Below are 21,656 nucleotides of genomic sequence, written 5' to 3'. Positions count from 1 at the left end.
GCCCCGTCTGTCTTCTGTTTCTTGGACCCGTGTTTTGTCCTCATCTTCTGTTCAGTTCAGTTTTAGAGGCCTCCCCGGTAGACTGACTCCAGCTTGCTTGCTGTTGTTTCAGTTAATAAGCTCTATGAGCTCAGTAGCAGAACACTGTTTACCTTCCCTGCTCCGCACGCTGTTCGACTGGTACCGAAGGCAGAGCGGCACCGAAGACGAGTCCTATGAATACAGGCCTCGCTCAAGTACAAAGTCTAAAGGGTGAGCTGCTCCTAAGATTCTCTTTGAGTAAAAGCTGAACATTGTTATGTAGATATTGTTTGATTGAAGGCGTTTTCTGTTTGTTTGGTTGTTCTTTGTTGTTTTGCAGAGATGAACAGCACCGGGATAAAGATTACCTCCTTGAACGACGAGATTTAGCCATAGATTTCATTTTTTGTTTAGTTTCAGTGGAAGTTCTTAAACAGGTGAGTTCCTTTTCATCATGTATAGAGTCGGTCAAATGTGCTTCCTGTTTGGCCTTTTTATGTGCCAATAGTCTTTGTTCATATTTATTAGGTTTCTACTTTGCCAAATGGATGACATCTTATTTGCTCTTAAAGAAAACTAGTGAGCTAGTGTCCTAATGAGGTTAAAATCCAGGTTACCGCATAGTCACACACTCTTTAATCTTTTGGGGCACAGGTGTCAAACTCCAGGCCTCAAGGGCCGGTGTCCTGCATGCTTTCTAACCAGCTGCCATTGAAGCTCCTGATTGGCTAAACATACCTGATCCAGGTCATCAGCAGCAGATGAGGCAGGATTTCTGAAAAACCAGCAGGAGGTCTGCCCTCAAGGCCAGGGGTTTGACACCACTGTTTTAGGGGACAGGAAGTGGGGAGGGGTCAGACACGGCCCTGAAGATGACACGCAGACTTGTATCACACCAAGTCCCGCATCCAGGAACTTGAGACTTGAACTAAGATTGAAGTTTGGGACTTGTAAACAGTGTACATGTGTTAAGTGTCACCTTTGAACTTCAGGACATCTCTGTTAGGTCTAAGAAATGAATAGTCTTTCCGGTTCTTTTGCATTAGGAATGCAGAAACACCGTCTGCCTGTTATGTCCTCACAAGTTGTTAAAAAGTTATTAAACCTACTTATATTTCTATAGGTTTTACGACTAGAAACTTGACTGTTGAACTCAGAAAAGTGATTTGTTAGCATATATGCTTGTAACACAGACCACAAGCATCATTAAGCAAATGTAACCTCAGTTTAAGACAATTTTTGCAACATTTCATTAATTATATAAAGTCCCTTTTTTCCAAGCATTAAATAAAATGATCTGAACTGAAGAGCACAGGTGCAGCTGAACACCTGTCTGGCTTTCTGAAAGCCTTAGCGTGTGGGAGGAACCAGGTTGTAGTCAAGCCCCAGATGAGGCAAAACATCTGGATAAATCTATGCAGAAATGGAAAATTCAAATGTAGAAATGTCTATAAATGTCACATTATATTGTAAAAGGGTTGGACTTCAAATAAATGACACCAATAGGACTGCATTAGAAACAAATTTAAATTCATTGTCTGTTTCATAAAGAAAAAAATCTTTGTTCATATTCACATGTTTGTTCATTTGTTTACATCTAAAACGGCTCTGGATTGTTCCTGTGGTAGCTGTAGTTATAAATTGTTTAGGATTCTAGTCCTTAGCTGAGATAAATTGTGAATTTGTATAAAATGTCAAGCACCGGTCAAACGGCTTCAGCTGTGTGTGTGTGTGTGTGGGGGGGGGGGGGGTTGTATTCTAGTGAAATAATTTGCTACTTCAATGCAGCATCTGTTACGGATCATACAGAATTTGTCCTGAGCATTGTTGCTGAGCTTACTCAAGCATTTCATTTTTTTTAGCCGAGTTTTTTTCTTTAGTCACACAGACATTGACTGCAGCCTTTACAGACTGACTTCTTCTGCAGGGAAACCGGGTAAATAAGTGCACTGGCAACCCACCAGCTCCCAGCTGAATGTTTTTCTAAAGGAAATTGTTGAAATCCAAGCAGCGTTCTGTGGTAAAAGCCAGTCCCTGGAGACCCGAGCTGAGCTGTCCAGCTTTGCTCTTTTAGGGAGGAGAATGAATGTTGGTGAGGAGAAAGAATGAGGACTATTATTGTTTGGAATCAGACTAATGATCCTGTGTTTATGTCACAGATTCCTCTTCATCCAGTGCCAGATGTTTTAGTCCATGAAGTTCTAAACCTGGCATTCAAGCACTTTAAACACAAAGAGGGGTAAGTGAGCATCGGCCCCCACACAGACCAGTCACACGTGGATTCTCTCCATGCTTTTGGAGACTTTTAGTCGACTGCTTGTGGTAGTCCTTTAAGTTATTAGCAGAGATTTTCTGTTATAGTCTTGATAACACACCCATATCATTTACAGGTACTGTGGCCCCAACACTGGCAATGTCCACATCATTGCAGACCTGTATGCAGAGGTGATAGGGGTGCTCACACAGTCAAAGTAAGGTCACTCAATTGTATTGTTACCTTTTCTTTCTACGGTGTGTTGAGTTAGAATGTGCTCTTGCTTTGTTTGTGCTCAGGTTCCAAGCGGTGAGGAAGAAGTTCATCACTGAGCTGAAGGAGCTCCGACAGAAAGAGCAGAGTCCTCATGTGGTCCAGAGCGTCATCAGTCTCATCATGGGCATGAAATTCTTCCGGGTTAAGATGTACCCTGTGGAGGATTTTGAAGCCTCTTTTCAGTTCATGCAGGTAATATTCTCATATAATGACGTTTATGTTGTTCAGCATGACTAGTGCAGAGGTTTTGTAAATGTCGTGGCCTGCTGTATAAACTCAGCAGGTCTCCATAGCGATGTCCAAAAGGTGTTTATTCACAATTATTTATTCAAATCATTGTGAATCAGGAGCAGACAAAGACATGCAGTTTAAAAACAAGCTTACTTCTGACATGGCGGGTCTCAAGCTCTCCACTCTGCTCCATTCTGATCATCCACCTGCAGACCAACAGATCCATGAACGTCTGTGTTTTCCTGGTCTGAGCTGGAATCTGGATCAGAACCGGACGGATGGACAGATCTGATATTGCTGCCATTTTTGCTTCCCTGTAATGTGGAGGGGAGGGAGGGGGCTTACTACGTGCCAACTGTCTCACCCACAACTCAGAAGAAAGTTTCTATTGAAGTCCTGCTGCTCTGCAGAAACTATGTCCTAGAAAGACCACTTGGAACGCTTTAAAAGAGATCAAAGGGTGATCAGAGAGAGACCTTGAGATTGCCAGTAGGTATAAGAGTCGGTTGTTGCTGTGAAGGGGTCAAAGTTTTTTTTCTTCAGTGTCCATATTTCTATCTATCCTGTTGTTTACATTTTGGTTTAATACCAGAAGACACATTTTTAGCTTAAACATGTTTATGCATCTTCAGAAAGTCTAACCTATAAAAACTTCTACAGACTATTTGAAATGTAGAACATGAAGAACAAACACTGAAGTCAAAGTTAAAGTCCCATTAGTTGTCACCCCCCCATGGTGTGTGAAATTAGCTCTGCAATGTGACCCATCCACTGAGTGAGCTGCAGACGAACACGGTCACGCTGGGGAGACGTTTAACCCCCCAATACTAAGTGTCAAGCAGGGAGGCATCCAGAACCAGTTCTAGTCTTTGGTATGACTTGGCCGTGGATTTGAACTCACAACATTCCAGTGTCAGGGGGGACACTCTACCACTGAGCTGGTGGTTGTCATTAGGCCAAATGTATTCTCATTTTAAATCTTACCTGGGATTCTGATCTTAATGTGATTGTGATGCACAGCTCTTTCAGAGTGTTGTTCATGTGTGTTTCAGGAATGTGCCCAGTATTTCCTTGAAGTCAAGGATAAAGACATTAAGCATGCTTTAGCCGGCCTTTTTGTTGAGATCCTCATTCCTGTAGCAGCTGTGAGTAAAATTCTAAACTAAGTTCACTTTCCTGCTGCTCTGAATGTCTGAGATTGAAAATAATTGTGTAAATCTTTTTGAATGTAATTTCTTGGATGAACCCTTCTTTCATTTTCAGGCGGTAAAGAACGAGGTCAACGTTCCCTGTCTGAAAACGTTTGTGGAGATGCTCTACCAGACGACATTTGACCTCAGCTCCAGAAAGAAGCACTCTTTGGTAAAAACGGATTTAGCTTGAAGTTGCTTAAAGGATAAATTGTGAAGCGTTGAATAAAGGTTTGACCTTTTCTTCTCTTCTCAGGCTCTGTATCCGTTGGTGACGTGTTTGCTGTGTGTCAGTCAGAAGCAGTTTTTTCTCAATAACTGGCACATCTTCCTCCAGAACTGCCTTTCGCACCTAAAGGTACTTCAGTCTTTGCACCGGCCCATTTCATGGACGATGTGCTCCGTTGCTTTAAAGAGCACTTCAAATATTTTAATGAAGCACTACCTCTACATTTTTTATCTAGTCAATGTCTTAGAACATTTTAGGCTTAACGAAGGTTTATCTTGCTAAGCTTAAATCAAAGTCATGGCTTTATGATCACTGATTCCCAAAATTCTGTCCAAGCATCAGCATTCACATCAGGGGAAAGTTGTACTTTTTATGAACTTCTTCCAATGTCTCTGTTCCAGTGGAAATGCTCTGTGGTTCCAACTTTGTTTGCTTTCCCTACATTACCAACAAAACAGACTTGAGCAAAAATAACACTTGACTATTATCACTATAACACACTGAGCAGAAGAAAAAGTGTTTTTACTTTCAACCAAGAGAGGAACCAGGTCATAAAAACCATTGGGTGCCACTACTTTTTGTAGTAATGCAAACTTAACCCATGGAGTTCTCAAGTGCTATTTTACCACAAGTCTGTTTCTGACTCCTCCTCAATCGATTTAAAAAGCAAATCAAGCTTTCCCCCATCTCTGATCATTGAATCTCCAGTCTTAAGCCTTAGTCACATGTTCCTGTGTGGGGGTAACTGGGGTTTGGGTTGCCCGGGCCTGTGGCTGCACCTTAAGGGGAGCGCTGGTTTTGCAGTTCCCTTTACGCCAGTGTTGTTCAACCTTTTTTGAGCCACGGCACACTTTAACCTTGACAAAAATCCCGCGGCACACCAGCATCCAAAAAAAAGAAAAAAAAACTCGTAGTCTGTATTGATATACAGTGCCTCCATGATCTCACATGCATTTTTAGGAAAATTGTGGCAGAAAAATCTGGAAGTTGCAGCTGTTTTTTTTCTGAAAGATGTAATAAAAGTTAAGATAGAAGATTTAAAAAAACGTTTGATGTGTGTTCGTTGTTGTTTCAAGACGTTTAACTAGGAAGACTTGTGCGCGGAGACGCTGTCACTTTAACCCTTTGCATCATGGGAGATGTAGTGCGATAACAGCCGCAGATCACACAGACTAGCGTCTCTGAGCTTCATTGTTTTGTTCACTTGTTCCACGGTCTGACACTGGATTCTGTGGAAAGCTACACCGCTAAAGACGAGCTTTAGCTGGTATTTTTGTTGGAACTTGAGAGACTTTATGAACAGAATCAGAACAAGGAAGTGAAGACTTTAACCACTTCTGATTGGTCAGACTGACGTGTGATTAAGACTCTAAGAATGATTGGTGGAGACAGTTAAAGGGGCGGGACTTTTCTGAAACGTCTGAAGCTACCGCTAAATCGCGGTACCGTCATTCTTATCAAAATGTCTTTAATAGAATCAAATAAAAACAAATAAAAAAGTATTTTAGGATCTTTCATATTCCTAACTACTCAGTGTTTTATCAGGGCCTGTTTGGATGAACACAGAGCTGAAATCCTGGAGATGGGAAATGTTTATAGAACAGTGAAAATGGGTAATTTCCCACGGCACACCTGACCGTCTCTCACGGCATACTGGTCTAAAAACACTGCTCCACGCCACCTTAGGGGACGTCATGAAAATGGGACGTACCATTGTTGTGCGTGTTGTAAGTTTATTGTGAAGTATTTGTAAGGATTATGTAAGTTATACACACTTATGACGTACAAGTGATGCAGTCCCACGGTGTCCTTACACCACAGTAGTCAGTAGTAGAAGGTGGGAGTATTGGCCCCCTTACAGACCCTGTATGAACGCTGCACCACACGGTGTGCAGGTGATACCTAAGTGCCCCTAGGGTTCCCACACAAGCTACACTCTGATGGTCTGACGTGAACAGCAGTAACGGGCTCTTGGTGCTGTTTGCAGGGTTGGCTTGAAAAGATCTGAAGAAAGAGACACCCCTGCATCTCACGTACTTCACTTACTTATCCGTATGTGTTGGTCGCTATGACCTGTCACCCACAGCATTCCAGCACAAAAAATGTGTACGGGATCACAGAGCAGTCTACGACTTTGACATTTCATGCAGCTCACCTCCAGGTTTGCCCATTTTTCACCCGCAGACAGCCGTATCCACCCCTAAGGGCAGTTGTGACTAAGGCTTTACTGACTGAGTCCCATTCCTCTGGAGTTAGATGAACCGTGTTCCTGTGAGAGTCACTTCAGTTGGTGGACTGTATGGCTCCTCAGAGACCTCTTCGTTTTTATCTTCTAGGATTGATTGATTGATTTTGAGTGTTTGTATGAAAACACAGAGAGGAATACACAAAGCCTGTGGTACTTTTGGAAACTTTCTGCCGAACAAACCGCATTAATCAAATATCCGGTTTTATGCCAATAAAACAAAGTTCAAATATTTGTTATAGCAGCCTTTTGGGATGCTTAGGTGGCTGGTAATGAGCTACATTTATTCAGTTACATTGACTTGAGTATCTTTTAGAAAAAAATGTACTATTTTTACTTTGCTTTTGGCAACTGTGCGTCATTTAGCTTCAGTGTTGCCAGAATATATTGTAAAAAAATGATAATGTTCAGTGTTTTTTTATGTCATTAAAGTTGTATCCTAATATTGCAAACTAAAGCTGTAAGGTGCTGTAAAGCATGTAGGTTCTATCAGGAGTGGCTCCGTGTTGGCTTAGATTACCACGTCTTACTGCCCCTCTGTCCATACATGATGGTCGGTGGGAAAGGCAAATCCAGCCTTTGGGTAGCTTCATGTGGAGGTGGATCAATTATGCTGTCGAAGGATGATGATTTGTGCCAAAAGGGACGTTAACTGCTGCTGTTGCTGCTGCTGCTGCTGATCTGGTTGTGGGTGTTTGTTGGCTGTGAGAGAAAGAAGCAACACATTGTTGGTTTTTACTTTCCTCCTTCCCGTTCTTCTGTTCCCTATGATTTCTCTGTCTGGTCTCTGTGTCACCATCTGATTTCCAATCAGCAGCTCACCTCATCTAACTCTAACACCTAGAAGTTAGGCTTTTTCTCTCTGTTTAGGATTGAATGTTAATCCGTTCCATCCGGATGAACTGTTGGGGTTTTGAGCATGCAGCTGGCATACTGAACAGTTCATCCTCATTTTATGTTCTGTCACTCTGACGAGAGGAAGGTGGTCTGACCACTCTTGTCGTATTTTTTTTTCTCTTTTTGACTGGCATGTGTCCCTCCCCAACCCTGCATTCTCTGTGATCTTTCTCTCACGATGACTTGCTCCAGATGCCATCTAACAACAGCATCCGCAAGCAGATTGAGACACTGCAGGTGAGTGATTGGGTGTCTGTGACCGGCCTAGTAACACCCTCCTGAAACCGGGTCTAGCTCAAACCCAGCTACCTGCAGCGCGGCGGTCTGCAGAAACAGTCATGTGCATCGCAGTAGGACTTTCTGATAGTTGTGGAGGCTCTTTGGTGAAGCCGATTCTGGTTTCCTGAGCAGCGGCTGGTCAGCTTTCATCAGTAATACATTAGTATCAGTGCCTTAAATCTGGTCTTTTTCATGGATGTAAAGGGAGTAATGCATTGGAAGTAGAACATATCATTGTAATTTTGGGGGAAATAGTTTTTAAAGAAAAAAAAAAACATTTTGTTGCCCATTGCAAGTGTGCATTCTAGCCAGTAATCTGTAATCTGTTTCTGTGCTTCCATCAGGAATTTAATGGAAGAAATATTACAGTAGTATTGGTTCCTTACATTATCTTTGTGATGTCAGGCTATGGTATAGTATTACATCACTTTAATTTAATTCTTGAATTTGTTGTTTTTACACTTAAATGGTTCCATTGTTTATAAAGGGTTAATATGTGGTTGTGACTGAAGCTAAATGACTCAAAAGACAGGAAACAATTTTTGCTGAATCTTACGAAACCATTCAAATCGTTTTTCTGACTATTTCTCTATTCAAACGGTTGTGAATCAGGAATTGATGGATAAATGCAGTTGGAAAAAGAGCTCATTTGTGACATAGAAAATACTGAGTGCTCCATTCTGATCATCCACCTGCAGACAAATAGATCCATCAACGTCTTTCCTCATCTGAGCTGGAATCTGAAATTCTTCTTTTATTGTTATTTTTAAAGGTTTTGTCCTTCATTGAGAGTAAAGGCCTCACAATAAAAATGCTGATGAGGAAGCATCTTTGGGACCTTTTTTTATGGTGTTATTATGCCGTTTGGGGTTTATTCAGCTGCTAACACAAGCATTTAGAGTCAAACTGCACTGGCATTTACTTGATGAGCCATCACCAACTTGTTTTACATTATTCCAGCCCCAACACACCATTCAAACATATTTTCAATTTTCTTCTAATATGAAAATGTCACCAGACCTGAATGTAACTTTGATCATACTTAAAAAACGTTTATTCCCTAAATGATCAACTGAGAAATGTTTATTTATTTTTAAATAGACCTTTTGTCTTTTAATAGTTTCATGTTTTTTACACAATAATCCTCTCAACACATTATATCATCCTTCTATGGACAAGTTAGAAAAAAATGACAGAATTATGTAATGAAAAAAGCTACAGTACGATTTAAATGGGATTTAGTGTTTTACTGAATAGTATTCTAATATTCATAAAGTGCTGGAAAGCCTGTCCATCTTCATAACTCAGTAAACCCTACCTGAATTTTCACCAAAGGGGAGGAGCCTGGCAATTACTGGACTGTGAACTGAATTGTGGAAAAAAAAAAAGTTTGGACTTGTGGTTGTGTGCAGTTCATACATTTCAACTACCAGCTGCTCCTTCAGAGATCAGGGGTAAGTATTTAGGGGGTCAGTGTAAAAGTCTGGCTCATATTGTCTTGTGTCCTTGTTGTGCTTTTGACAGAATAAGGATCCTAAAATGTCCCGTGTAGCGTTGGAGTCCCTCTATAGACTTCTTTGGGTCTATATCATCAGGATCAAGTGTGAGAGTAACACTGTCACTCAGAGGTCAGCTGGACAGATTTCTTTGGTTCTATACGCAAACTTGGTTCAACGTTTAGGGTGCGTATTTTTTAGTCTTTGTTTCTCTCTGTAGTCGACTGCTCAGCATCGTTTCAGCACTTTTCCCAAAAGGCTCCCGCAGTGTGGTGCCCAGAGACACGCCTTTAAACATTTTTGTCAAGATCATCCAGTTCATAGCTCAGGTAAGCCTGCAGCTGCTCCCACACCAGGACATTTGAAAAAACACCACGTCGTCACTAATGTGGACCAATTGTTGCCTGTTTATTTTTGCAGGAAAGGCTGGACTTTGCTATGAAGGAGATTATCTATGACCTCCTCTGTGTGGGAAAGTCCCACAAAACCTTTACTATCAATCCAGAGGTAAAACATAGAAAAGGAAAATCCTTGGAGGAGCATTTGTGCACTCTTTCTTAATTGATTTTGTTTCCACCCTGTCAGAGGATGAACATCGGTTTAAGAGCCTTCTTGGTGATTGCCGATAGCCTACAGCAGAAAGACGGGGAGCCACCAATGCCTACCACTGGCATCATCATGCCCTCGGGGAACACCCTGCGGGTCAAAAAAGTCTTTCTTAATACCACCCTCACTGACGAAGAAGCTAAAGTCATAGGTACATTTGATTGTTGGACAAACAATGTTAACCCAAGAGAGAACATTTACTGAAATGACTGCTTTGGTGTTCTTCCAGGTATGTCATTATACTATCCACAAGTTCGAAAGGCCTTAGATCACATCCTGCGTCACCTGGACAAGGAAGTGGGACGCTCCATGAGCATGACCAGTGTTCAGATGTCCAACAAGGAGCCTGAAGACATGATCACGTATGCAAACACGGGCTGGTTTCATACACAGTGGTCATCTGCACCTCTAACCTGTCATTAATTGTGCTGCAGGGGTGAGAGGAAGCCAAAGATCGATTTGTTCAGAACATGTGTAGCTGCCATCCCAAGACTATTGCCGGATGGCATGAGCAGACAAGAGCTCATAGAGCTTCTGGCAAAGTAATGTGGACTCTTAAAACCTTCACTCAATCACTAATTTACTGGAGCTTTTGACATGCATCCTAAAAAATGTCTGCTTTCTTTTGGTTTCTTCTCTAGACTCACAATCCACATGGATGAGGAGCTTCGTGGTCTTGCCTTTACAACCCTTCAAGCCCTGATGGTGGACTTTCCTGAATGGCGTGAGGACGTGCTGTCAGGCTTTGCGTACTTTATAGTCAGAGAGGTTACAGATGTCCACCCTACTCTGTTGGACAATGCTGTGAAGATGCTCTTGCAGCTCATTAGTCAGTGGAAGCAGGCCTTACAGAGCAACAACAAGAGTCACGAGTCGCAGGTTGGTGTGTTGATGGTGTTATCAGAAACAAACCTGCGTGAATGTTGGACTTTAATGACATTTTGTTTGTAGCAGGGCTCCAAAAACAGGCGTTCAGTGTCTTTGGAGCGGACTTCTCCGTCTGCAGTGCTCCATGTGGTGGAGGGTTTAGCTCTGGTTGTGCTCTGCAGCTGCCGCCCTGCTACACGCAGACTAGCTGTTAATGTCCTCAAGGAGGTTCGCGTGCTGCACGCTGCACTGGGAATTCCCAAGGTAATTCCTTCGACTGTTGTTTGCATATTGGTTTGAGCAGCAAGCTGTTCTCTAATGTTTCTAAGCTTTGTTTAAACATTACTTATATTTTCTCACAAAATCTGCCAGGGAGATGAAGAGCTTGCAATTGATGTAATGGATAGGTTGAGTGCATCGGTGTTGGAGAGCTTCATTCACCTGACAGGCGCTGACCAGGTATGTTTTAGAATATTTACAAGCACAAATACGTGAGGCGCTGCTCATCATGTGGCTTACCTCTCCTGCAGACGAACCTGCTGTATTGTCCCAGTGGGATCGATCTTCAGACGCTAGCAGAGTGGAGTTCATCCCCCATCAGTCATCAGTTTGACGTTGTGAGCCCTTCACACATCTGGGTGTTTGCCCACGTCACTCAGGGCCAGGATCCCTGGGTCATCAGTTTCTCCAGCTACCTGCGGCAGGAGAACTTGCCCAAGCATTGCCCCACTGCTGTCAACTACGCCTGGCTGTTTGCCTTCACCCGTCTGCAGCTGCTGTCTCCACAAGTTGATTTAAAGTAGGTCTTTCCCATTTTGGAGTGCATTTCTAAGTTTGTGTGAACTCAAAAAAACATTTCAAACCCCTCAGCATTTTGATCTTTGCAAACATTCTTCTGAAAAGGAAGCTTCAATTTACAAGTTTGTTTATTTTTTCAGCTTGTGTAACTTCAAAAGAAACATGAAATTCGTGTTAATGGCTCTAACCAATCAACTTCAAATCAAATCAAACTTTATTTGTAGAGCCACATTTTGGACAAAAGTAGCTCACAGTCCTTTACATAAAAACTTTCCAAATTCAAAAACCAACAAACAATAAGAAAAACAAGAAGCTCACCACACTCAACGAGCGCCTGGCAGCACAAATGAACCAGCTGCTAAGAGATGGGACTCACCCCGAATGGCTAACGGAAGGGCGAACGATCCTGATCCAGAAGGATCCCTCAAAGGGTGCAGTCCCATCCAACTACCGGCCAATGACCTGTCTGTCCACAACATGGAAGCTCATGCTCATCATTGCAACCAAGATAAATAGGCACATGGATCAATTCATGAGTAACACACAGAAGGGCATTGGTAGAGACTCCAGAGGAGCCAAACACCAACTCCTCGTTGACAGTACAGTCGCTCAAGACTGCAGGTGACGACACACCAACCTGTGCACAGCCTGGATTGATTACAAGAAAGCCTGTGACTCAATGCCACACACATGGATCACTGAATGCTTGGAGCTGTACAACATCAACAGGACTCCAAGAGCCTTCATAGGAAACTCAATGAAGCTGTGGAAAACCACCCTTGAAGCCAATGGGAAGCCACTTGCACAAGTGTCCATCAAATGTGGGATATACCAAGGTGATGCTCTGTCCCCACTGCTGTTCTACATACGTCTGAACCCCCTCAGCCAAATAATCAACAAGACTGGCTATGGATACCGACTCGGAAATGGGGCCAACATCATTCACCTCCTCTACATGGATGACATCAAGCTATATGCTAAGAGCGAGCGTGACATTGACTCCCTGATCCACACCACCAGGATCTACAGTACTGACATTGGGATGTCATTCGGGCTCCAGAAATGTAGCCGTATGGTGACAAAGAGAGGCAAGGTAGTCCACACAGGAGGGGTCTCACTCCCAGAAGGAACAATGGCAGACATCGAGGACAGTTACAAGTACCTTGGAATTCCGCAGGCAAATCGCAACCTGGAGCAGGCAACAAGGAAAGCTGCAACAGCTAAATACCTCCAACGAGTAAGGCAAGTCCTGAGAAGCCAGCTCAATGGCAAAAATAAAACCCGGGCAATAAACAGCTATGCACTGCCAGTTATCAGATACCCTGCAGGAATAATAAGATGGCCAAAGGAAGAGATACAGACCACGGATGTTAAAACACGAAAGCTCCTCACCATGCATGGAGGGTTCCATCCCAAATCCAGCACCCTGAGACTGTATGCTGGCCGCAAGGAAGGAGGCCGAGGACTAGTGAGCGTAGAAGCCACTATCCAGGATGAAACATCCAAGATGCATGAGTACATCAAGCTCAAGGCCCCAACTGACAGTGTGCTCAGTGAATGTCTCAGGCAATGGAGAACAGAGGATACAGTGCTGGAGGACAGATCCTCATGGGAGGACAAAGCCCTGCATGGGATGTACCACCGGACCATAACTGAAGTGGCTGATATCAAGAAGTCCTACCAATGGCTAGAGAGGGCTGGCCTACAGGACAGCACTGAAGCACTCATCCTGGCAGCTCAGGAACAAGCCCTGAGCACCAGAGCCATAGAGGCTCAGATCTACCACACCAGACAAGACCCAAGGTGTAGATCTACCACACCAGACAAGACCCAAGGTGTAGATCTACCACACCAGACAAGATCCAAGGTGTAGATCTACCACACCAGACAAGACCCAAGGTGTAGATCTACCACACCAGACAAGACCCAAGGTGTAGGCTGTGCAAAGAGGCGCCTGAAACAATCCAGCACATAACTGCAGGGTGTAAGATGCTGGCAGGGAAAGCATACATGGAGCGCCACAATCAAGTGGCTGGAATAATATACAGGAACATGTGTGCAGGATATGAACTGGAAACCCCAAGGTCAAAATGGGACACACCTCCGAAGGTGGTAGAGAATGAGAGGGCAAAGATCCTGTGGGACTTCCAGATCCAGACTGATAGGATGGTAATGGAGAACCAACCAGACATTGTAGTGGTGGATAAAAAACAGAGGAAAGCTAGTATGACTGCAGCAACAGTGCAGTGCTGTCCACTTTCAGCTCTGGTTGTGTATGCTTTGACAACATGGTGTATTGTATTTACCATTGGATGTACAGTGGGGCAGACAAGTATTTAGTCAGCCTTCAATTGTGCAAGTTCCGTAATTTCCAAATAAATTCTTTAAAAATCAGAATTTGTTGTTCTGGATTTTTTTCTCATATTGTCTCTTAAGGCAAGGCAAGGCAAGTTTATTTGTATAGCACAATTCGTGCACAAATCAATTCAAGGTGCTTCACAAAACAGAAAAATGCATTAAAATCACAATACATCATAGAAATAATCAACGTAAAATTTACTTTAAAAGAAAAGAAAAAATTTGAAAATTGATTGATCTTATAGTTGTGGTTTACCTGTGATGAAAATTACAGGCCTCTCTCGTCTTTTTAAGCGGGAGAACTTGCACAGTTGGTGGCTGACTGCATACTTTTTTGCTCCACTGTATGTATTGCTATTCACTCCAATTACCCGATATGTATTTTCACCAGCAGCTTTTTAAACACATAAACTAGAGTATATTAAGCTAAAGTCTACAAATTGTAACTCACTTTTGATAACAGGAACAGAGTAAGCTCATAGATTAGCCAGAATCGTTTGAGTCATGTCCGTCTGATTTAATCTCGCCAGATATTTTTCTAGTAGCTCAATCAACGTGTTTTTGGTTGTTTCTTCCTGACGGGTGTGGGTAATCTATAGAATTCATTATCTGTTTTGCCAACCATAAGCACCACAGGTATTGATCAATATTGCACCTCAAATATAAAGGAATGAACTTGGGGTGGAGTGTGTAGATTTGTTGATGGTGTTGATGGTGGTTGTGAACGTTTACTTGCCCTCCAGCAAGGCAGACAGTCATTTCTGTGATGTCATTTGCAACCCATCTATATTTGAGACACTACAGTTTTCCTTTACTTCTTCATTTAGTTTCCGAGCATCTTCAGGTTCAGATGTCAACATTCACACATTGTGAGTTTGAAGTGACCGTCAACTCCTGAACCCTGAAACTAAAAATAGACACTGAGCCCTTAGCATTTGGCCTTTCAGCTCAGGGATGTTTTCCTTTTATTTGCCAACCTGCCAATCTTTTATGTGTTGTCTGTCTACCTGCAGCAGCCCCATCAATGCTAAGAAAGTCAACAGTCTAAACAGCAGTGACTCCTACGTTGGCCTTTGGAGGAACTACCTGATTCTGTGCTGCAGTTGTGCCTCACCCTCCCCTTCCATGTCCTCCTCATCTTCCACGTCCGGCTCCGTGCGTTGCCCCCTACCTGAGACGCTGGCGTCTACACCAGACAGCGGCTACAGCTATGATTCAAAGGTGGACAAAGATCCTCTTCACATGCGTCATGGTTGTGTTAAAGGTTTGCAGGATTGAATGTAAAGTGTGCTTTGACTGCATTGTTTGTGTTTGCAGATTGTTGGCGCTCCGTCCCCCTCATCCCTCTTTAAACACACTGTTCCCATGATGCGCTCTGAGAGCATGGACATAACAGAGTCTCTGGTGTTGGGGCTTGGCAGGACCAACCCTGTGGCCTTCAGGTAAAAACCCCTCAACGCTTTCTTCCTGTAGACCAGTGTGAGAACATTGAGAAGATGATCTCAATGTTCACTGATCTAAAAACATTTACCATCAGCAGAATATCAGCTCTGTGTTCATTCCAATTGGCTCAGGTTTCACACTGAGTAGTTTGCAGACTATGTGGACCTCTCCAATATAAATGCAGCGGATCTCTCAGCATTTTCTGTCTTTCATAAGGAGGCGAGAAAAACTCCGCCCACACGCATCAGGAGGGTGGGGTTTGTAAAGACACTTTTGGACAAATGTCCAACAGCAACTTTAATGAAGATAAAAAAAAAAGACAATTCATTTAAATAAATCACTGAGTGAGGGAGGTTCTGTGCAGAACCGGGACTAGAGATCCGTACGGATCCCTAGTAGCTTCCCCTGGGATCCGGTGTCAGAGTGTAAACAGTGAATAAACTAATGAAGCTCAGAGACGTGAGTCTGTCCGGCATCAGCACCACTGCTCTCCACTACAACTCCCATGATGCATTGGGCTAATGTGACGGCGTGTCTTACTGCGCTGCTTTTAACCGTCATGAAGCTCAACAAACACAAACGTTTGTTCTAAAATCTTATGATGAAATCAGGAAAACAGTTTATTTCTCCTTCAAGGTTTTTGTTGGAGAACAAATGAATTCAAGTCAGAGATTCTTGGTCCAAATCATCGCTAGAAAAGAAACAACTGCTTTCTAATAATGTCTGCATTCAAGGACTAATTTTATTTCAGGCTTTATTCACTTTTGAGCAGCTTAAGTTTAAATATAAGTAATAACAAAATGAAAGACCCAGCATTAAGATGAATGGTCCACCAGACACACTAAACTAAAAAAGAATTTAATCTCCAAAAAGAAAGAAAACATCTTTGTTAAAGTTATCATGGAGAGACTGTAGATCAATACAGACTACAGAGTTTTTTTGTTTTTATTTCTGGTTGCTGGTTTGCTGCTGGATTTTTGTCTTGGAAAAAGTGTATCTAGGCTCAAAAAAGGTGGAAAAACACTTCTCTAGACCATCCTTTGTATCTCACTCTTTGCCTAAACACCTTTTAAAAATGATCGGTTTTCTCTTTTCTGTTCTTCAGAGAGCTAATTGAGGAGTTGAATCCTATCATAAAGGAAGCTCTGGAAAGAAGGCCTGAAGTAAGTACAATCTACAGATAACTGACAGAAACAAACAGAAAATGACTTCAACCTGATGAGACAAATGTCTTCCGGTCAGAACATGAAGCGGCGCAGGCGTCGAGACATCCTCAGAGTCCAGCTGGTCCGGATATTTGAGCTTCTTGCTGATGCTGGTGTCATCAGCCATACGTATGTAGTCTGTTAACGTCATTTGAAAACATTCATTAAATAGTGCATAGTTATAAAGTCTTACACCATGTGCTGGCAGAGTCAGTGGAGGTTTAGAGAACAGCTCTCTGAACAGTGTGTTGCTGGAGTACGTTGATCTGACCAGGCAGTTGCTGGAAGCCGAGAATGACAAGGACTCGGACATGCTGAAGGACATCCGCTGTCACTTCAGTGCACTCGTGGCCAATATTATTCAGAATGTTTCAGGTATGACCTGTCTTTTAATATCCCTTGCTAGCTCACCCAAGTTTAGGTAGAGAAATGAATGTTTTTTTTTTTACTGTTTCTGCCTATTTTTAGTAAAGAACAGGAAGAGCATCTTCCCTCAGCAGTCACTGCGACACAGTCTCTTCATGCTGTTTAGTCACTGGGCTGGGCCCTTCAGCATCATGTTCACTCCGCTTGATCGCTATAGTGACAGAAATATGCAGATAAACCGCCATCAGTACTGTGCACTAAAGGTAAAAACACTACCAGCGGCTTTTTTTAATGTGAAACCTGTCATTCTGACAAAGTGCTGTTGATTTTCCAGGCCATGTCTGCTGTGTTGTGTTGTGGGCCTGTAGCTGACAATGTTGGCCTCTCCTCTGATGGCTACCTCTACAAGTGGCTGGATAACATTCTGGATTCACAGGACAAGAAGGCTGGTGTTTTTTTTTATGTGGCTCTCTCCTCGCTTGCAAAAACCTGGGAAACGGTGGATCTGACAGCACTTGATGTCCTTTTTTGTAATCCTCTCAGGTCCATCAGCTTGGTTGTGAGGCTGTGATGCTGCTGCTGGAGCTGAATCCAGACCAGAGCAACCTGATGTTCTGGGCTGTGGACCGTTGTTACACCGGCTCACGCCGCGTCGCCGCCGGCTGCTTCAGAGCAATCGCTCACGTCTTTCACAACAGGTGCTTCGCTTTTCCGCTTGACTGTTTTCTTTGTAGGTCATCCACCTGTAAAGCGCGATATTTGAACAGCATGTCGCTTTTCTTTCAGGGATTACCAGTTTGACACTGTGGTGCTGCTGAACCTGATTCTTTTTAAGGCAGCAGATTCTTCCAGAGAAATCTATGAGGTGGCCATGCAGCTGCTGCAGGTCAGTGCAAATGCCATCTGCACACTGGGAAAGGCTGCCTGGCCTTGGCTCACTGAAAATGTGTCAAACTTGACAGATCCTGGAGCCAAAGCTCTTCCGTTATGCCCACAAACTGGAGATCCAGCGGATGGACAGCATCCTGACGCCACCATCGCCTTTGCCTCACCTCTACTCTGTGTCGTACTACCAGCTGTCTGAGGAGCTTGCAAGGACTTACCCAGAGCTCACTCTGCCCATCTTCTCAGGTGTGCTGAGACGCATGGCTCTGCATGCGTCCAACTGTCTGTTGAGTTTCTACCACTCAGCCAGACAGCATTGTTCTGCGCTGTTGTTGTAATCTTTTTAAAAAAAGTGTAAAACCCTGCTTTTGCTTCAGAGGTGAGCCAGCGGATCCAGACGGCACATCCCGGGGGTCGACAGGTGATGTTACACTATCTCCTACCGTGGATGAACAATGTGGAGCTGGTTGACTTAAAACCGGCACGGCGGGCTGAGGAAGTCAGCAGTGCAGAGGAGGAGGAGGAGGAGCAGGACGTTGTGATGGTCAACAGTCGCCGGTGGCTCCGAGGAGAGGGCTGGGGGTCTCCTCGTGCAACCACCATGGTGCTGAACAATCTTATGTTTATGACCGCAAAGGTAAGCGCATCCAGAAGACAAACAACTCACACATTCATCTTAATCACGGTTAATAGTTACAGACGAACCCGTTTTTTTAAATATTTTTTTATCGATTGCATGACAGCGCTACAGTTATTATTATCCTTTGCCACAACCTAATTTTGCTGTTTCACAGATGATTTTAATGTAAATTTGCTAGCTTTTTTTTTTTTTAAACAGCTTATTGTGTTGTGCGTCCTGATTGGATGTAGACCTCCTACACATCCAGATAAATAGTTGATCATGAGCAGATTTTTGGTTTCATTCTAATATGGCTGTAACGACTGTCCAAAGAGCCAAATATTATCAATCTGTTCCCAAAAAATTCAGTGTGAATATTTGTAATGTCCAAAAACGCAGATTCACGATCTTTCCAAATACAGTATAGTAAACACACATCAGCAATGTAATTATCACTGTAAAATTCCAGATTAATGTTGGATTTTAAGTATAAACTAATCAAACAAGCTTTACTGACACCAAAGCTAAGAAATCTTCAGAGTAAAATGTCAGAAAAGGTTCCCTTTTTTCAAAGAAAGTATTTCTCATAGATGAAAAAATGGAGCCAAAATAACCAGTTCAGTATCGGCCCGTCGGATTGAAAAAATACTGATCCCGATATACGTCAAAATACCAAATATTGGTCCAATTATCATCCTTGACTGATAATCGGTGGACTCCTAGTTTCAATACTGGACTAATTTTTCTACAAAGTTTGAACTTTGAGAGTTTAAACGAGAAAAAACTATGAAAATGTTTGTCTAAGAAAACATCTGTAATTGTAATAAATCCAGATGACCGCTTTGTGGATTGGACCTATTGCTGGTTATTTTTCAATCTTCACTTTATTGTGACTGACTGATCTCAGAATATTTGTTTTGTTATCATAGTACGGAGATGAGTTTGCCTGGTCGGAAATCGAGAACGTTTGGACTACTTTAGCAGACAGCTGGCCAAAGAACCTCCGAATCATTCTGCAGTTTCTCATCAGCATGTGTGGAGTCAGCAGTGACCCCAGCCTTTTGCCCTATGTAAGTGACTGCCACCCCATGCCCCCCGCCCCTGCCCTGTGCCCTGGGATGCCCTCCTCATTCACTGCCTGTGTTTCCAGGTGAAACGTGTGGTGGTTTACCTGGGCAGAGATAAGACTATGCAGCTGTTGGAGGAGTTGATGTGTGAGCTGGAGATGACCGATCCTGTCAGCTCAGCCATCACACACATGGACAACCCTCCTTATTACCGCATCACTTCCAGTTACAAGATTCCCTCCGTCACCTCAGGTTCGCAGAACTTACTGGTGCTGTGCAGAAACATGCGTGTTCCCAGCAACAATACCTTAGATTCTGTGCATGTTCTCACAGGAACAACATCCAGCAGCAATACCATGGTTCCAGGAAATGAAGGGCAGCATGACGGCAAGCTGAAAGACCCCAACATGGAAGAAAGGTTCAACCGGACTCTTTTCTTTTTCTTCTTCTTATGATCGTAGAAAATGAAATGAACAGCAGCAGTCATCACTGTGTTCATATTTTTTCATAAATAACAATAATTGGCATCAATGGAACTAAAAGCTCTTCTTGCCATTAAACAGACTTTTATAGAGATATTTTACTACAACTTTTGAAATCTTTCTTCAAATTAAAACAGATTATTTTTAAAACAACAACAAATGGAACCAAACATGACCACATGTCTCATCTAATAAATCGTCATGCTGAAATGAGTCAAATCTGTCTTTTAGAATCTAATATTGTTGAAAATGACTTTTTCCCTACTTAAAAAGTCCAACTCTGATCATCTTCTGATCTATTGTAAAAGTCTTCACTGTGGTCGATTCATTAAGATAAAAAAAACCTGTGTTGTTATCTAGGACGTAGATTCTGCTGAGCGGCAGCATTAGAAATTCATCCCCGAGTTGTAGACGGGACTGTTGACGTGGAATAACCCCCCCTCACACACTCCCCGTGCCGTAGCAGAGCATATTTTCTATATGACAAATGAGCTCTTTTTCTAACAGCATCTTTATGTCGGCTCCTGATTCACAGTGATTTGAGTAAGGAAACATTCAGAAATGCAGCTGAAAGCTTAATTTTCTTTATATATGTCTTCCATCACCAGAAAATGCCAAAAGAACATGTTAAACACCCTTTTCATCAGAGTGGGCCTTTAACAAAGTGAAACTCTAGATTTAAAGGTGTTTCGTTTTAGGGTGTGTGGTAATTATAAATCAAACTCGTTCGCTCCACAGTTACACTCACCTAGACATCTACAGTGGTCTGAACAGTAACCCCAACCGCCAGCATCACCGTTTGGAGTCTCGTTACAGCAGCAGCTCTGGGGGCTCCTATGAAGACGAGAAAAGTAAGCCCAAACTCTTCCTGACTCTACGGCAAACACTTACTTAGCATCTCTGCTAAATTCCGTCTTTTATTTTTTAGGCGACTCGATGCCACTTTATGCAAATTGGCGGTTGAAAGTGATGGAGCACAACCAGCCAGAGGCTCTCCCCTTCCCGCCTTCAGGTGGCTGCTGGTCTCCACTGGTGGACTATTTGCCAGAGGCAAACACTCCTGCTGTGCCACTGCACAGGTACGCTGAATGTCTGTTCCCTGTTTTCTTGGTTGTGAGCTGTGCTGTTAAACATACAAACTGTTTGCAGGTGTAACATTGCAGTCATCCTGCTGACGGACCTCATAGTGGACCATGGGGTCAAAGTAGAGTGGAGTGCCTACCTGCACCTTCTGTTGCATGCTGTATTTATAGGTAAGCGGTCTTTACAGTACTTGCCTGAATTAATTAGTCATTTATATAGTGCACAGGCTTGTTTTCTGATCAAATATCAACTCTCATTTTTTCAGGGTTTGATCACCATCACCCAGAGGTCTACAAGCACTGCAAACGCCTGCTTCTTCACCTGCTGGTTGTCCAGGCAGCAAGCAACAGCATGCAGTCTGTTGCTATGGTGCTGTTAGGCAACAGAGACTGCAATGATCCAAAGGTCCTGACTGTGAAGCCAGCACCTCGAGAGTTAAAGCTCACAGGTACTTTCTGCTTTCAGCTCTCTGCGTGGACAAGTGGAGGAAAGACGAGCATCCTCCAGATGTTAGTGCTGTAGTTTCAGAGTTGGTCACTGGGTGGTAGCAAGTGTTCTCACAATAATGACAGTCTTGTCATTTGGGGAAAATGCTTGTTGAAAAAAGCCAGTTTATCTTTAGAAAACCTTTTACAACTAAAGACAAAAGTCAGAGAAGACTGAAATACACATAAGCAGGCACAGCAGGATTCAAACCTGCAGTTTCTCCAATCAGAGGCTGAGTCCTCTCCACCATGGCTGCTGGAGGATAAAAAATCC

General features: G+C 43.0%; 1 protein-coding gene across 28 annotated transcripts in view; it reads left to right on the top strand.

Annotated features, from left to right (window-relative positions):
* Positions 1–21,656, top strand: part of fryl (furry homolog, like) — a 93,959-nt gene that overhangs the window by 37,463 nt on the left and 34,840 nt on the right. For 16 of the 28 annotated variants that reach the window (XR_013655441.1, XR_013655440.1, XM_078945454.1 and 13 more), the window contains 37 exons: positions 113–252; positions 362–458; positions 2,181–2,260; positions 2,412–2,492; positions 2,575–2,743; positions 3,835–3,927; positions 4,046–4,144; positions 4,229–4,330; positions 7,536–7,580; positions 9,147–9,250; positions 9,339–9,447; positions 9,539–9,625; positions 9,704–9,875; positions 9,954–10,086; positions 10,159–10,266; positions 10,366–10,603; positions 10,676–10,855; positions 10,964–11,050; positions 11,122–11,390; positions 14,761–14,968; positions 15,065–15,189; positions 16,296–16,353; positions 16,433–16,524; positions 16,604–16,770; positions 16,864–17,024; positions 17,096–17,206; positions 17,305–17,459; positions 17,548–17,647; positions 17,724–17,892; positions 18,024–18,283; positions 19,195–19,335; positions 19,416–19,584; positions 19,666–19,750; positions 20,553–20,665; positions 20,743–20,893; positions 20,964–21,067; positions 21,163–21,345. Coding sequence is in view for 26 of the 28 variants with exons in the window: in XM_078945454.1 (XP_078801580.1) it covers positions 113–252; positions 362–458; positions 2,181–2,260; positions 2,412–2,492; positions 2,575–2,743; positions 3,835–3,927; positions 4,046–4,144; positions 4,229–4,330; positions 7,536–7,580; positions 9,147–9,250; positions 9,339–9,447; positions 9,539–9,625; positions 9,704–9,875; positions 9,954–10,086; positions 10,159–10,266; positions 10,366–10,603; positions 10,676–10,855; positions 10,964–11,050; positions 11,122–11,390; positions 14,761–14,968; positions 15,065–15,189; positions 16,296–16,353; positions 16,433–16,524; positions 16,604–16,770; positions 16,864–17,024; positions 17,096–17,206; positions 17,305–17,459; positions 17,548–17,647; positions 17,724–17,892; positions 18,024–18,283; positions 19,195–19,335; positions 19,416–19,584; positions 19,666–19,750; positions 20,553–20,665; positions 20,743–20,893; positions 20,964–21,067; positions 21,163–21,345 (4,945 nt within the window). In the remaining 2 variants the exon portion in view is untranslated. The remainder of the gene's footprint in view (positions 1–112; positions 253–361; positions 459–2,180; positions 2,261–2,411; positions 2,493–2,574; positions 2,744–3,834; positions 3,928–4,045; positions 4,145–4,228; positions 4,331–7,535; positions 7,581–9,146; positions 9,251–9,338; positions 9,448–9,538; positions 9,626–9,703; positions 9,876–9,953; positions 10,087–10,158; positions 10,267–10,365; positions 10,604–10,675; positions 10,856–10,963; positions 11,051–11,121; positions 11,391–14,760; positions 14,969–15,064; positions 15,190–16,295; positions 16,354–16,432; positions 16,525–16,603; positions 16,771–16,863; positions 17,025–17,095; positions 17,207–17,304; positions 17,460–17,547; positions 17,648–17,723; positions 17,893–18,023; positions 18,284–19,194; positions 19,336–19,415; positions 19,585–19,665; positions 19,751–20,552; positions 20,666–20,742; positions 20,894–20,963; positions 21,068–21,162; positions 21,346–21,656) is intronic. The other 12 variants (XM_078945459.1, XM_023953919.2, XM_078945445.1 and 9 more) reach the window with 3 other exon arrangements.

Source organism: Oryzias latipes, chromosome 4, assembly GCF_053564925.1.
Source record: "Oryzias latipes strain Hd-rR chromosome 4, Olatipes_Hd-rR_3.1".
In the NCBI taxonomy this organism is placed as follows: domain Eukaryota; kingdom Metazoa; phylum Chordata; class Actinopteri; order Beloniformes; family Adrianichthyidae; genus Oryzias; species Oryzias latipes.
Note: the sequence above shows the minus strand (reverse complement) of the source record. Positions and strands in the feature narration are given on the sequence as shown.